We start from the raw sequence: 16,882 nt of genomic DNA on the forward strand, positions 1-16,882 counted from the left end.
TTTCAGGTGGATGATCACCTCTTTGTAGGTTTGCGATTATGTGCCATAATCTTTTCAAACTCAGACGATTGCTTAAGGACAGCTCTGTGAGATCTTTGATCTCCATGGAAAACATTCCAAATAAATGTTCAACTAGTTTGTGTTTTTAATGAGAGGGAATTTGAACATGTTTCAGGGCTGTGAATACTTTGGTAAAGCTGTGTAGATAGATAAGAGTGTTTTGCTTGGGAGACATGGAGAAACTTTCTTTTATTTGTATCTCAGATTTGTTGATAAGCAGATGTAGTCACATATGCTCTTCTCGTTAGGTTTCAGAACGCAGCCTTCCTCCTCCTCCTCCACAGCAGCAGTCGCTTCATGAACGCGTCCTGGCAGAGATCAAGCAGGAGAGGAAGCTCAGGCCTGTGGCACCACACACAGCCAGATGTAAGGAAAAACCTGCTGGATTTTCCTCAATAATCATCTTTGAAAATGTCTATTTCTGTCATTATATACTATAAATTAAACTCGGGTTTATTTATATTGCGACAATGCAAAACACATCACCTCAAGGCACTTTACAGAGACAATTCAATCGAGTCATCCAACAGACTGGTTAAAAGTTTTCTATCAAAGGATACCCATCTGATTGCACCGAGTCGTAGACTTTGCTGGATTTACCTCTCCTAGATGAGCATGTAACGACAGCATATAGTCACTTGCATTTAGTTGTTGGCTCTACAGCAGACAAATCCTAGAGGGCCGATGTCCTGCAGCTTTTAGATGCGTCTTTGCTTCAGCACACCTGACTATGAGCTCATTAGCTGAGCTTGACTGATGCTTGTGTGTCAGTTTAGATAATTCTTTCAGGTGTGCAGGGAAGGGAACATATCTAAAAGTAGCAAAACATCAGCCCTTGAGGATTTGAGTTTGAGACCCCTGCTCTTCAGCAAACCTTCACACTGTGCGTCTCTGCAGTGACAGTGGAGAGGAAAAACCTCCAGCATAACCAGACTTAGTGAGAGTGGCCCTCTGTTGAGGCCAACTGGGTGTTCAAGGAGACAAAGTACGCATACAAACTGAACATAGAAGCACCGATCCATAAATACGTTCTATGTCAAAAAAATTTATTGTAAATTAGCTCCACAGGAGGATCTCTGGGAAATAAACTGTTTTGCAAATGAGCTCTGAGGCAGTTTTCATGTCAAAGGGATGAAAAATAACATATATAGTCAGCCACAGTAATAGCTGCGCACATAGCTATCTCTAGGAGAGAAACAGGACTAAGCACTGAACAACAGGACCAAATCTACCATCTATAATGAAAGTTGTTGATGGCCAGGGCTTATGGGTTACTCCAGTATGATTTTACAGCTAAACAGAGCACCAGGCCAGATGAAGCTACTATTGCTAGAAAAAGTAGAGAGAATATACAGTTAAGGGTTGAACTAGCAAATGCTGCAAAATTAAAGAATGAAAGTAGAATGAAGCAGAAGGGGTAAAGTGGAAGCCATGTCCTCCAGCAGTCTAAGACTACAGCAGCATAACAATAGAGGTAGTTCAGGATAACCTGATGCACTCTAACTATTAGTTTTATCAAACACAAAAGTTTTAAGCCCAGCCTTAAAATTAGACAGGGTGTCTAGCTCACGGACTAAAACCGGTAGTTGGTTCCACAAGACAGGAGCCTGATAACTAAAAGATCTGCCTCCCATTCTATCTTTAGAAATTCTAGGAACCACTAGTAAACCTGCAGATTGAGAGCAAAGTGCTCTATTAGGAACATTATTAACAATCATATCTCTGATATAAGATCTGGCCAAGGGCTTTACATCTGAGGTAGTGTTGGCCTAGTAGGTTAGAGCAGTGCGTTTGTGCTGAGAAGGTTCGATCCCCATAGCCACTCTGGGTTCCTAAGCAAAACCCTTTACCCCACACTGCTCCCTGTGCGCCCCATAATGGCAGCCCACTGCTCCCCAAGGGGAAGGGTCAAATGCAGAGAGTGAATTTACCCATTGTGGGACAATAAAGGGATTTACATTGTATGTCATAAAGAGGATTTTAAATTATATTCTGGATTTAACAGGAAAAGCAAAACAAAACAATGGATGGAAGCAAGGATTGGAGAAATATGATCTCTCCTTTCAGTTTTCATCAGAACTCTGGCTGCATTTTGGATCAGGTGAAGACTTTTGAATACAGATTTGGACTTCCTGATTCTAAAGAATGACAAAAGTTCAGCCTTGAATAACAAATGCATGGTTTCTCAGCATCACCCCTGGACAGGATATGTCTCATTTTTGTAATAGATATTCTGATGTAGACATTATCAGTTGATATGTCACCACATGGGGACAGCAAAAGACAAAATACAGTCAAAGGGCTTTAAGAGAAAAAAAAAAAGATCCAAAGTTACTTAAGGAAAAAATCATGGCTGTAAAAAGGGAAAATGTACAGGAGCAGTTACATTACTGTGATGTTGATGGATTCATGGGGGTTCTGCTACCTTGATTTGGTCAGTTTAAACAAGGGTAGATCAATACCACATCTATGTGATTTCATACAACAAGCCACCATTCAGACATCAGCACTACTACTTCAGTAACTTTGAAGCCCAACCAAAATAGATCAGGTTTGGATTGAGCGGCAGGACTGAGGTCAACAAGAATCTTTAAATCCTTTAAAGCTACAGTGTGTAATAATTACAGGGATATACAGTCAGAAAAGTAATATATTATACATAACTATGTTATTTATCATCATCTACGAGCTCAGCCTCTTAACCTTAATATTTGCGTTGCCTTAGAATTCGTTATTTATAATTACATAGGAGCGGGTCTCGCAGCCATGGAGGCAGACATCTTTGTGCTACGGCAGCGCAGAGCCAACAAACTAGCGATTGCGAGATCGCCCATTACGCTCGAAAGTAACTACGGCAAGTTGAGAGAGATGAACTGAGACGGTACTGAAATCTATACCCTACACAGACTAATGAAATACTATCTGTAAAATTATCTATGTAAACAAACCTCATCACTTGAGAAGGTAGGTGATGCGGACGTCGTGGAAGACATTTTGTCCTGTAACGCTCGCCGTACTGTTGGGGGGGAGAAGCAGTGGGGGGGAGATGTTCATGTTGCTGCGGTCTGCAGTCTGGACGTTAGATGTCGCTGAAAATTACACACTGTAGCTTTAAGTGGAAACCCATAAACATTAATTCTACAACTAAATTAAAAGGATTCAAGGTGTCAACATGAGAAGAAGAGCTCAGTTACCAAATGGAAGCTAGAAATTGTTGAATTTTATAGGAAAATGTTAAACAGCAGTAGGTCTATAAGCCCTCTTATGGTTTCCCATGTTACAAATGTTTACAGAAACAGTTGACAGTCTAAAACATGATTTCTAGATATCTCCCAGTTTAGCATAGCTAAAGGTAGCTCATGTTTTAACAGTGTGACGGACAGCAAACACGGCTGAGTGTTTCTCTTCTTAATAACAAGCAGGGGGTGTCTACTCAATATAAACCACAGAAGTAGTCATCTTTTGCTTCCCCCCATTGAACTCACATGCATTGAGCTTATAGAACACATCTGAGGGTAAACTAAGATAAGGAAGTTACATCTTTCTTATTACTTGTACCCCCCCTCTCTGGTACCACTCTGGGCAACTGTCCCTAAGCTGCATATCACTCCATCACTGCTAAACTGGATGAATTCAACTGGATCTTGTTGCATCAGAACTGAAATTTCTGTTAAGATGCATTCATTTGGGTTGAATTAACAGCTTATGTCTGGATGGAAATGTTTCCCTATTGTTTCAAATTGAGGCTTTGAAGATAAATAGAATTGAATCAACCCGAATAGATTTTTTTAAATAAACACAATTTCTAACAATGTGTCGCCTCCTACTGGTGATTGCTTTAATGCACTTTCTGCTTTTCCGTCAATGTTTTATACGAGTCATTATTTCATCTATGTAATGCCCCCCCAACCAGATAAAGCAGATAAACCTTCTGAGGTTTTCCAGGTGCATTAGCTGCTCTTTCAGCTGTTTGTTCTTCATCTAAAATAAATTAGTTTGACATAAGAGATCCTTACTGTATATGTTAAAGTTAGATCATGTTAAAACAACAACTGCCATGGAAGAATCTCATTATTCAGATATTTAAAAAGCTTTTTGACTGTGTATACCACATCTTAATTTCTACGTGTTCTTTTTCTAACACACAAAAGATAAGGAATATCTGTCTGAATCATACTTTGTCTATAATTGCATATGGGATATAGGTTTTTTTTTCTAGTGTAGGATTTTTATCTATTTAGAGGAAATTTCTGGTTATTTTAGGGTCTTTATTCAGTTCAACCACAGATGTTTATGGGCTTTCATCATTTCTGCCATTATATTCCCTTATCTGGCTGCTGTTTCATTGCTCCTGTTTTATTAGGGAATTATTGCATTAGATGTGATCATATTGTGAGTCTGTAGGGTAGACCTGGACTCTGAGATGAGAATACCTCCTAGTTCAGAATATCATCCATTTTGCTGCGTAAGCTCAGACAGTATCACATTTCACAAATGCAGAGCAGCTATTTTCAGATGAAGGTTGGGCTAATTCACCTTTTGTGACTTTGTTACGGGAGAAAGTCGGTAGGCAATAGGAGCAGTGCTCTTTAAAGCTGTACAATGAACTAAAACAACACTGTCCTTTAAAGGGCCTGTTTGTTAGCTTTTTGTAACAGAGGAATTAATAACACAACCAGTTAAATACAGATATTCCTGAAATCTATTCATCATGTGTTTAAAGCTGTTTTTCTCAGCATGGGCTCCTGATTGCATTTTTAACACAAAAATCAATAAATTAGCAACTGCACATTAATAAAACAAAATGTTTCCACTCTTTTCAGCTAATTGACAATATGTCAAAAAAAACAGCACATTTGGAGTTATTTAGACGAAATCAGGTGAATACAGCTTATTTTTTATGCTGAAAACCCTGCAAAGATGCATCTAGCCAAAACGTCTTTTGTATCTTTTTTCTAGATTGATATACTTTGCAAGAGCAGATTCTGTGGGATTATAATTTTTTTTCTTCCCTAAATACGTGCTATGAGTAAGACAGTAAGACATTTGCGCTTGGTAAGACTTCTTGAAATCATGATAGATACTCCCAAAACAAGAAGTCTTGCCAAGTACAACTGTCTGGCTTCACCTATTTTGAGCAGAATTGTCCTAAAAAAGATTCATAGTCAAACAAAATCTTCTCTTGTGTAGTATATTAGTCTCAAAAGAAGAGCAGAAACATTTTTTGCCTAGATCTAAGATCTGTAAGACTTAGAAGGTGTCAGGATTTGGTTAATGAGTGAGATGACCCAAAAGCAGAGGCAGAGGTGAATCTGTTGTGGATTTAATAAAAAAAACTTGACAGAAAACAGAGCCTGGTTATCCAAAAATCCAAGGAAAACGAAACAAGAAACCAGAAGTCCAGAAATCCAAAAAATCAAATAAACATGAAAACAAGTCCAACGTACCAGAAACCTTGGGGAAAATCAGGGGAATCCCAAACATGATGAGGTGGGCACAGAGAGAAGGAGTTGGAGCAAGCAGACGGGGTTTGACAAGGATCCAGCAAAGGGGAACTGAACAGAGAGGGCTTTTAAAGGAGACTGAGACAAAGAGGGGGCTAACGAGGGGGCAGTGCAGAAAACAGAGCTAGTGAAAGAGGACACAAGGGGGCAGCAGAGGACAACAAATGGAAAACCAAGAAGACTGGATATAACAAAATGATAATCAAATAACTAGGATAATGAAACATGGTGAAAAGAAAACTAAACACTAGAAATCAAGGAGTAAGGAAAGACAGAATACTCAAAAGAAAAACATAACAGAAACCTAACAGAAGGACATTTTTGCAATGGACACAAGAAAGAAAATAGAAAATATTAAATTTCTACTGCATAATAAAAGCAAGTAAAAAAAAGTTGGATTGTAGACTTTTTTTTGTTTTGTTTCGTTTTGTTGTTGCTGTTATGCCCAATAGGAGAGTCCCAAGCAGCTCTTAACAAATAGGGATTCAATTTTGACTTAGAATAACACTAAGTCTTTTCATTTTCATTTTTCTGGAAGTTTATTTTGAAATAACGGAGCATAAGAATTCTAAGCTGTTTCTACATGCAGAACATTTATAAAATAAATAGCACGAAAAAACCCAAATAGTTTATAAAACTTATATCTTTGTTGATTGCTTGGAATCAGGTTTTTTATTAAATTATTTTATTTGTAACACTGTTTTTTTGTATTTCACCTCAGAAAACATTCTGAGCGTGAACACTATACATTATAGCAGGTTTTAGCTGCTTGTTTAAACAATTCTCTTTAAAAATGCAGTAATTTTTTATGATTTACTGGCTGTAATAAAGTTCAAATGAACAGAAATGTTTTGATAATGAAAAAAAAAAAAAAGAAATTCATGTATTTTATTTTTAAAGACAAACTTTTTTCAGAATGCAGCAGAAATGGTTTCTCTGAATGACTGAGGGACAGTAATCACTCTCAGATCCTGAAATTGCTCTTTAAGCACATCTTTCCTCTCCACCCTCTGATCTGAGTGCTCCTCGTTCTTCCCTGATTCTGTTTTTCCTTCTCTTCTCTCAGCGTTCGGCTCGCTGCCCTGTCTGGCTCAGACGTGTCCTTGCAATGTCAAATCCACATCTTGCATTGATCTGTCGGTATCGGAGCCTCGGCCGCCGGCCCGGCCTCGCATCCTGCTCAAGGCTCCGACGCTGGCGGAGATGGAGGAGATGAACATCTCTGAGGTGAAGCAGACTCACTACTAATCACTTGTTTTCACTCTGTGTTTTTCACAGCTGCACCCTTTTTTATCCTGTGTTGAGCAGACTGAAAAATATGACATTTGTATGCAGTGTTAGGGAGATATTAGGCATTAAAACTATAAAACATTAGATTGAATCAACATCCTTCACATAAAGGTTTTCACCCTCACTGATCTTTGCAACGCTGGAGAAACTTTGTTGGATGTTATTAATCAAATATTTTATATCTGCGCTACAGAAGTTTAAGATTGTGTTTTTGTCTTATCAAAGATATAGATATAGATAGATATGTAAATATAATATAGATTTGATACGTAAATAAAAAATATAAGATTTTGATGCTAATAAATTAAGTTGAAATATATTTAATATTCATGTATAGCGTTTGCTACTAAATGTTAGCAAGACGCATGAAATATGAAGAATGTTTGCTGAATAACAGAAATGTAAGATTACATACATTTTTACATTTGGTGTTTTATATTCCACAGGAAATTTACAGAGGCTTTTGTGGAGAAATTTAATTAAAAAAAAAAGTAACGAATAAAACATGTGATCAAACTTAGAGGATGAAGCTTAACTAGCTTGCTGTTAAGTTTTGAACAGATTGAATTAAAAAGATTAAAAGTTCTAATTTTTAGAAGAAGACGTCTAAAAAACTTGACCCAATTTTCCAATCTTCTAGCTTTTAGTCACGGAACTTCATAAGATCTTCATTTTAAAGTCATAACATAAAAAATGCTAAAAAGAGCCACAGAAAATAAAGATAAATGAGTGTAAAGATATGAAAATAAAAATGTGAAGGAACACAAAGAAAAATAAGTGATTTAAACAATCTGGCTGGTTTTTCATGCTTTCCCATTGCTTTATTATGATTTCCCACCTTCCTTAAACCCTGGTAGGAAGAGGAGTCTCCAGTTGAAGGAGAGATGAGGAGAACAGAGAGTTCTCCCACACCGCTGAAAAGAGATCGGTCCTTCTCTGAGCATGACCTGGCCTTCCTCCGCGGGGACATCCTTCCCTCACTGTCTGAGTCAACCCAGCTAGACGACATCGTAAGGCTGAGGGACACCAGGCCGAGATCCAGAACGCTGACCGGCACCGGGCCGCCCCCTCATCACCGAGGTCTGATCGATTATCCCACACCAAACATATCAAACCCAGCTTGGTTTCTGAGGCTGAGAAGATTTATTTCAGTCAGAATGCTGACTATAGACTGTTTCCTTTATTATTTTTATGTTTTTAGCTTGTGTGATCAATGCACCTAGCCTGACATAGTCCTACTCAATTCTAGTCAGAATATGAGTCTGATACTGCTCCATAGAGCTGTGATTATGGGGCGTGTTTCGAACGAACCAGGAAAAAAAATGCCTCTGCACTCAATTGGATAGACCTACAACCAATAAGAGCAACGGAGTGCGTGACGTATGTTAAGCGATGCATAGTTGTTGTCAACAAAAATCAAAGCGTGCAGTCTCACTCCTAGAATAAGAAGATGAGCCTTGATCGCGTTTCTCTGTTCCTCTTTTAAAATTAATTTGCTTTCGATATCTTCTAAAACAGACCTAATAGCAGAATCTACTCACCTCAACTCTCTTGCGGCAGCCATTATTGTTGTCACCCAAGCGTGCTTTGGTCACGTGGTTGATAACGTTACTGTTGATCATCTGTCCATCATCGTATAAAGCCCGCCCTGACAATTTAATTGGCCCGCCAGATATTGTGCTAGCATACTCGTGCTACTATTGAGCAATGCCAGACCGAACTTCCCGACCTCAAACGATGTGGGCGGGACTAAGTTCGGAATGGCACCCTGGCTACAATGCACCTGCTCTCTTAATGAAAATCTAATTCACAGAACTGAAAAATAACTTCACTCTATAAAAAATGACTCCTACAACATTTTATCATATCCCCACAAGCATAAAGGTATAGTGGAGGATTTTCGCAGTTTTGAAAAGACCCAACCTAAAATGCACATGCGCAACCCTGTACCCACTCCCAAGAGACAACACATATTTAACACATGGGTGAGCGTGCATGAGCCCATTTCTCCTCGTGCACGCTCTGTTTAAAATTTGGTGTTTGCATCACTCATGCAAGTTTACTTTACAAAAGAAGATTTGCAATTTTTCACTATGTCAGACTCACCACCTGTAAGGGAAAATGGGAATAAGCACGTAGGACGGCCTTACGTAAACATATCACCAGAATGATGGACAATTAGGAGGAACACTTATTTAGATGATCCACTCAGAAAAAGAACATCCTCCACTATACCTTTAATGTTTAGAGTGTAATTATGAGGAGAGAAGAAAACAATATGTAGTGTTTTACAGCCCTTAGAAAGCAACGATGAAAGATAAACAAAGCTCAGGTCAGGGAGAGCAGGAAGGTTAAAGCAAGTTTCAAGCTCTGAATATCTCCTGGAGCCCAGTGAGTGACGGTCTGACAGTTCCACAAAGCCAGTGCTTCATCTGGATGAGCTACAGACCTCAGCAGCTCAGGTGGTAAAAATCTGTTAAAAAAAGGGCAGCTATTAGTCAAAATCTTGTGCTTTTTCATCAGACGACATGTAGGCGAAGGAGATGCATTGGTCAGATGAAACCAGCATAGCATTTTTTTAGCTGAGCTGCAATATATCTCAGCTAAATACATGTATTAGAATTCATGGTTAAACAAGCAAACAAATGTTAAAGCATACAGCCATTCAAAATGCTCCTTCCCAGTCAAACGCCAGCCAAATGGCAGCTAACTTCCCTGCAACTCCCAGCAAAACCCCCTTCAAACTTGCAGCCACTGGAGTGTCCCCCCTCTTGCGTATTTCTTTACTGTGACTCCACACTTTAACTGACTAAAGGGTCAGACCAGGAGATGACGCATCTCTTTAGATCTTAATGTCCACAAATCATGACAGAAAGAATATTTTAGTACAAATATTGGTGTTTAAAAAGGAATTGTAGGGGACCAGCCAAGGGCCCATCAAGGAAAGTGGGGACATTTTGAATGGCTACTTCTGTACTACTGCTAGTTTTCTTAATCAAAGCTCCATTTACAAAAACATGTTCTGTTGTTGAAACTCTACTTTAAAACATGGTCGTTGCAGCTTCACTTCATTGGAAGGCTTTCCTTCTGTGGAGACATGGAACCTCCTCAGTGTTGGAAGGGAAATGGATGGGACTAAAAGCTGGACAAACCTGGGAGAACACCTGTTAGAGGCTGCAGACCAGAGACTGAGCTGAGGTTCACCTTCCAGAAAAACAGACGGAAATAGAATGGATCATATGTTCCAAAAGCTGCCTCAAAGTTTAGGTTTTAGGTGATGTTCTCTAAAGCTCCCCATCCGTTCTGACTCAGCTTCAGATGTTTAGTAAAAAAAAACTACAGACAAAATAAATCAGTCTCTGGGGAAGTAAAGCTGGTAGCCCAGTAGGCTTCTATGAAATATGACCGCAGGGAAAGGTAAAAGTTTATATCTTAGTGCATAAGCATCTTATTTTTTGTGGTTGTGATATGATGAGGAGGGAGAAGGTGTAAGGATTAAGAATTCATGTGCAAGGTATTGAGGACTATACTTAGAAACTCAAGCCTTAATTACTGCAATTCAGAGATGTGCGCTCATCAAACCCTTCTGCCTCTACAGCATCTTAACACATACCTGCAGTTAGTCTGAGAGATAAGGTCCAATATTTTGGCTCAAATGAAGATTAAAACCTGGAAACCGCCTGTTTGTGCTCAGTAACAGTTTTAATTCTCGTCCTCTAGAGGGAGACAAAGTATCAGAGAAAGGATCTTTATCCAGGTGTGATGCTGCACATCTGCAGCCTGCAGAGGCAAATAAAAACATAACCCAGAATTTGGATTCAGTGAGAAGTAACAAACCAGATGAAAACAGTCAAACATCTGCTTCAGAATTCCTCTGAGGTTTGTCACATTTAAACGGCCCAAAGAAATAAAATGTGCATAATAGTAAAAACAAAGAGAAGCTTAAATAGGTTCTTGATCTTCCTGCTGATTTTACAAAGCATAGGAACTGACGCTCTGACTGAACCCCAATTAGAGAGCAGTTATTCTTTATAACCTCTTTTTTCAAATTTGAACATCAAATTTTTATTTGACATGAAAGGAAAATAACAAAATAAAAAGACATGAAACTCCCGTTTTTACTATATTTAAATGTGCATTTAAACAAATGTGTAGCCTGATTTTATTGCTCTAATTTATAACCAGCTAGTGAGACTTGTGACTACGGTTGCTAAGACAACAACTTTCTCCTTAATACAGTTATTTAAACATCTTTTATTTTATTTTAACCTAAATATAAAGAAAAAATATAGGATACACCCCTGTTGAAATAGAGGTAGTGTTTTATAAATTACCTTGTGCGGATTATCAACCTTTTTTTGCTCTTTTGTTTTCTCTCAGAAAATAATAAACTTATATCAGCTGGTTAGATTTTTCTGGTCATGTAGCTAACCTGCAGTCTGCTGCTTGACACTTTCACATCTCTTATCTTTGCAGTTATGACTTAAACAGCAGAACCTCAATAAGAAGGAGAGGTACTTATTCGGCTTGAAAACATGACTGTTTGGTGTTTTGTTGCAGCTTCAGGTATTTCTAAACAGATTTTTCTGTCTTGGTATTGATCGAAGAATAACATTATGGAAAATATGTTTGGATATTAATATGCATCAGTTAGAGACTCTGATCTGAGATTTTTTAGTTTTATTGCAAAGGGAATTTTGTCCCATTTATTTAAAAAACATATTAACATAGCAGGACTGATTAAAACCCAAATGTCGTTTTCTCTCTGCAGACTTTACTATACCCCAAAGCTCATGGAAAACTTTGAAAAGAAATATCATTACATTACATGCTTTATTAGATTACTATTTGTTACATTTATGCACATGATACCTAAGTGCTTGTGTCACTTTATGTATGTGTAACAATTCAAATACAGATACCCAAATCCTTGAGGGTCAGCTTTTCCTTCGGCTTTTTATGTGTCCCTTACCCCAAACAGTGGAATCAAATAGCTAAACTTCTTCATCAGCAGCAGTTAAGCTCTGTTAGGTGTGTTGATATCTAAATGCTGCAGGACATAGGCCCTGGAGGAAAGGAGTTTTATGAACACTGTTTTAAATATATTTGATGAATATAGGTTTGACAGCACAATTAAATTGTCCCATAATCCTGTTTATGGCACCTCTTCTATTTTAGGGCCGGATCTATCAAAGGTTTGCGTGTATAAAAACGTGAGCTATTTCACTGCGCACGCTAAAAAATGTACAAACTGATCTATCAACAGCGTGCTAAAATGATTTGGTCTTTAAAACGTGCTAAATAGCGCCTCTTATCCATTTAGTACTTTTTCTGCAATGAATATGCAATATGGGGCGTTTACACGCAAAAGTGCGTCTTGTGGGAGGTGAACATGTAAATATATTAATTTAGCACTCGCAAAGTGATTTATTAAACCTGAAAGCAATTTTGCTAATGGTATCTGACTCTATATTTAACACGTTTCAAAAGAAGGTGCAAATGGTCTGTATGCGTAATTGCGCACACATGGCAGCGGTTATTGTCGCACAAGGGCGTAGGTTTGATTTTAACTTTGGTAGGGACACGATTGGTCGGGTGTCATTGGTGCTATGCAATATGCACGCCCTTTTTTATGCTCGATGTGAGCATCCGTACTGATAAGAGGAATTCAATGTTAAAAGAGAAAAGCATAATTTTGCTACATTAATAAAAATTAAATAAAAAAAACACTACACTCATTAGATGCTGTTTATCAATGTTTGAAGCATTAATTGATTATTTCAATAATCGTCAACTAATTTAATAATTGATTCATCATTAACTGGAGTATAAAGACTCTAAAACATAATATAAATGTAAAATGTGTCTTTTTCCAACAGAGCAACCCACTTAGATCAGTAATTATACCAAAATTGTAAAACTACAATACATATATATAATCAAAATTCTCCATCCAGAACTCCTCATGTGGAAATATTTTAGTTTCACCTGGTTTATTTAGACATCACCTGAAGCACTGAAGGGCCAGCTGCTTCACCTACAAGCTGCCCTGCACCATTATTACTGGATATCTGTGTTTCCTATAATCATATAATGTATAAGTGCATTTTTAATAGTAAAGGATTAAATGTAACACAACCTTTTATCATTGTCCTATATTGCTACTGTCTGACTGTATAAATAGCTCCTTATGTATATTTTCTTTTTAGTGGCATCATCTACAAACACAACACTGAGAATGAGCCTAAGTTTATTAAAATATAAAATCACTTTTAACAATTATAAAAGACAATATAACACTATCTTATCTGTAATTTAATAATATCCAAAATAAACAGTCAGATTCCAGCATTTTTACCAGACATTAATGTTTGTACTAATTTACTTATAGACTGTGTGGAAATCTATGTAAGATAAAATCAATGTTAATATTCTTCATCTGTTTGTTCTTCTCTTTATCCTATTTCTAGAAGTATAAATAGTCAATTAAATTATTATTATTATTTGGAACCCTAATTATGCTTTTTAAACGATAAACAGCAGATGTTTAGCCGCCATTTCTTGTTGTTTTCCTCTATAAGAGAAATAACACCTGCTAATAATTATACCTGAACTTCCTCAGAGTCATCAAAAAATGAAACCAGTAACAGCAACTAAATATTGGTAAAAAGGAAACCCTCACATTTTCTTTTTTAGGTGGCTGTGGCTAAGAATCAGAAATGTTGATGGCTTACAGCCTTTATTTGCCCATTTTGTGTCTTCAGAACTCCTGGCTGACTCAGAATATTTCGTTTTATAAAAGAAAAAAAAAAGGTTTTTGTTTTTTAGTGTACATGATATTCATTTTTTTATTGGGACTAGTTTCATAGTCTAATATTAATTGTAGTAACCGCTGCATTCTAGTGTGAATAAATTTTCAATGTTGTGCTCCAAGCACAGCGGACTAGAAAACAGCCAATCAGAAAGAGAGAAGGCGGGACCTAAGGCAGAACAGCCAATGAGAGTGGAGTTAAACAGCGCAGCACAGTTCAATGCGCTGCTAGGTGAAAGGGACAGGAGAGACCAGGCAGAGGAGCTGCGAGAGGAAAAGAGCCACTGCTGTAAATTATAAACATGTTGCTCACATCCAATTATTGGTCGGGACAATTAGGACGGTTCAAAACTTTGGTAGGGACATGTCCCTATGGTCCCTATGCAAACCTACGCCCATGTTGTCGCAAGAAGAAGACATGGAAATGAAGCAAGGAGACGCAGAGAACGCATTTTTTCACTCCGTGTGAATATTTTTGGAATGAACGAGGAAACGATCATCAAAAGATATCGTTTATCCAGCATTGACATTTTGGAGCTGTTGGGGGAACTCCGATTGAATTTTGGAGCCAGCCACAAGGAGGACCCACGCAATACCAGATATCACAAAACTCCTTGCAACATTGCACTTTTTTGCATCTGGGTCATTCCAGCGTACGGTTGCAGCGAGAGCTGGGATCTCCCAATCTCGTTTTTCAGAAGTGCTGTCCGACGTTTTAAATGCCATGTCACCCGGACGCCCTAACGGAGAACCCCGACCTCCTCCCTGCGCCTGTGGAGCAACATGCCAATGCTGCGGGGATGCGTTTTTTTTTTTTTTTTTTACTACAGTGATGTAGAAATTCAGCCACATACCACCTTAGGGAATAAAGGTTGCCAAAGTGTGTGTATATATATATATATATATATATATATATATATATATATATATATATATATATATATATATATATATATATATATATATATATATATATATATTTTTTTTTTTTTTTTTTTTTTTTTGGAGGGGGTGGGGGTGTCACTGTAAGATTAAAATTTCTTAATGCACTAGTTTGCACAAACAACAAACTACTTTGCCGCAAACCACAAAACGCGCAAAACCATCATTTAAATAGGGTGTCTCTAACAGTTTTGCACCTGCCAACACTTACGCAATCGCTCTTGTTAAATCACCCGCAAACCATGGTTCAGCCCCTCGCGCAAAATTCCAGTTTGCGAGCGCAAATCACTGCACGCAAAATTAGATCTTGATAAATCCGGCCCTCAGTGTCATAGTAATGGTCCAGATTATTTTATGATGAACTAAGGTATAAGAAAATGCAGAAATGATTAGATGAGATTTGTTTGCAATCTATCCATTTTCTATGCATTTTCTGTCATGCTTTATCCCAGCTGAGGTAGCAAGGGGTGCTGGTGCCTCCAGCTGTCTATGGTCGAGTGGCTGGATACACCCTGGACAGGTTGCCAGTCCATCGCAGGGCAACTCAGAGACAAACATGACAAACAACCATTCACGCACACTTACAAATAAGTAGAATTTAGAGAAATGTTTTTGGACTGTGGGAGGAAGCAGGAGTACCCGGATAGAACATGCAAACTCCACGCAGAAAGACCCTGCGCTGGAAATCGAACCCGGAACCTTCTTGCTGCAAGGCAGCAGTGCTACCCACTGCGTCACTGAGCAGCTGGGCAGCCCTTGTGCTATATATATTATATTTATATATTTCTTAAATAAATATACAGATACAAGATCTCAAGTAAAAATAATTTAATATCTTTCTTTTTTTATTTTAACTATCAGATATTTACTTTCAAAATATTAAACTTAATGTTAGGTTAAAGGTTTGTTTAGCAGCAGCAGATAACTACTTGATACCCTTCGGATGTTTATTGGAACTTCAGTGGCAGTAAATGAACACAGGGTGGCTTCTGAAGTCGTTAATTTCACAAAACTTTCCAGCAGAGATGAAAATTGCCACGTTTAAGCTTCCAATTTTCAACCAGCTGACAGCAACATGTAGGGGAGGGGCAGCTGAGGCTTGAAGCAATCTCTGCTATTCCTTCAAACAGATTTAGTAAATAAGTAATTAATCTTCAATGAAATAGCACATAAAAAAAAAAAAAATATATATATATATATATATATATATATATATATATATATATATATATATATATAAATGCAAAAGCAGATTTAAAACAATAATTTTAACTGTTCTTTAAAAAAGCCAGTGAGTCTACTGATCTAAAAGGGAGTTCCTAAGTCTTGGGGCCACATTAGAATGCTTTGTCTCCTTTTGTTTATAATTTGTACGTGGAATAATCTGCACGTCCTGATCACAGGACCTTAAGACCCAGATGGGGTGTTGGGATGTAAATCAGTGTCTCTCCATGCAAAGAGCACCAATTCAAAACAAAAATCTTGAAATGCACTCAAGGATAAACTGGTAGCCTGTGAATTTTTTTTTAACCTTATAGTTAATAAACCCATAATGAAACCTATTAACTCACTGATTTTACAACAACCTTAACTATTTTTGAACATTGATATCAATGCTTTATGTTGCTCCTTTTCCATTTTCTGCTTAAAACATAAAAATGTTATCAAATTACGGAAACTTTATCGAAATCAGAGCTTTTTTTTCTCTCCCGCTGAGGCTGTTAAAAGACTTGTGATGGGTCGTAATTAGATAGAAAGATGTGCTGATAAAGTCAGAATGGGAGATGGAGAGGAGGAGCGGAAGCTTCTGCTCTGATTCTTGCTTTAACGGCCTCGCCGTCTGAGTGCAGAGCGGAGTGTTTGAAAAACGATCCTGGTTTTAGCCCACTCTCCGCTGCCCTCCACATAGAGTTGGGTTAATGCCAGGATGAGGACTCATCACGCATTGCATGGCTCTGCCAACAGGGGTCTCTTATGCTTTAGCTGAGACTGTGTCAGGATGTAAGCCTGTAAGCTGCAGTTGTCATCAGCAGCTGAACCAAATCATGTGTAAAGATGATGTTTACTGGCCTGTTTGGACCATCTCCTCAGCCTGTTCACTCCCTGTTAGAGACAACTTATCTCCCTCCTCCTGCCTGTGTGGTCTACACTCCCCTCACAGTGATCTCAGTTACAGCAGTAGCAGTGTGAGCCTCCTGGAATCAGATTAATAATACAAGACAGCTTTAGAAGAGATCGACAAACGCTGTGAGGGGCTGAGATCAGAGACAGAGCT

The 16,882-nt window shown here is 38.0% G+C and overlaps 1 protein-coding gene across 1 annotated transcript in view; it reads left to right on the top strand.

The window, feature by feature from the left end:
- spire2 (spire-type actin nucleation factor 2) overlaps window positions 1-16,882 on the top strand; it is a 64,890-nt gene that overhangs the window by 34,934 nt on the left and 13,074 nt on the right. Inside the window, exons 7-9 of the mRNA XM_038286933.1 lie at window positions 309-426; window positions 6,631-6,791; window positions 7,712-7,934. Of these exons, the coding sequence (XP_038142861.1) occupies window positions 309-426; window positions 6,631-6,791; window positions 7,712-7,934 (502 nt within the window). The remainder of the gene's footprint in view (window positions 1-308; window positions 427-6,630; window positions 6,792-7,711; window positions 7,935-16,882) is intronic.

This window comes from Cyprinodon tularosa, unplaced genomic scaffold, assembly GCF_016077235.1.
Source record: "Cyprinodon tularosa strain WSP-4 unplaced genomic scaffold, ASM1607723v1 ctg232, whole genome shotgun sequence".
In the NCBI taxonomy this organism is placed as follows: domain Eukaryota; kingdom Metazoa; phylum Chordata; class Actinopteri; order Cyprinodontiformes; family Cyprinodontidae; genus Cyprinodon; species Cyprinodon tularosa.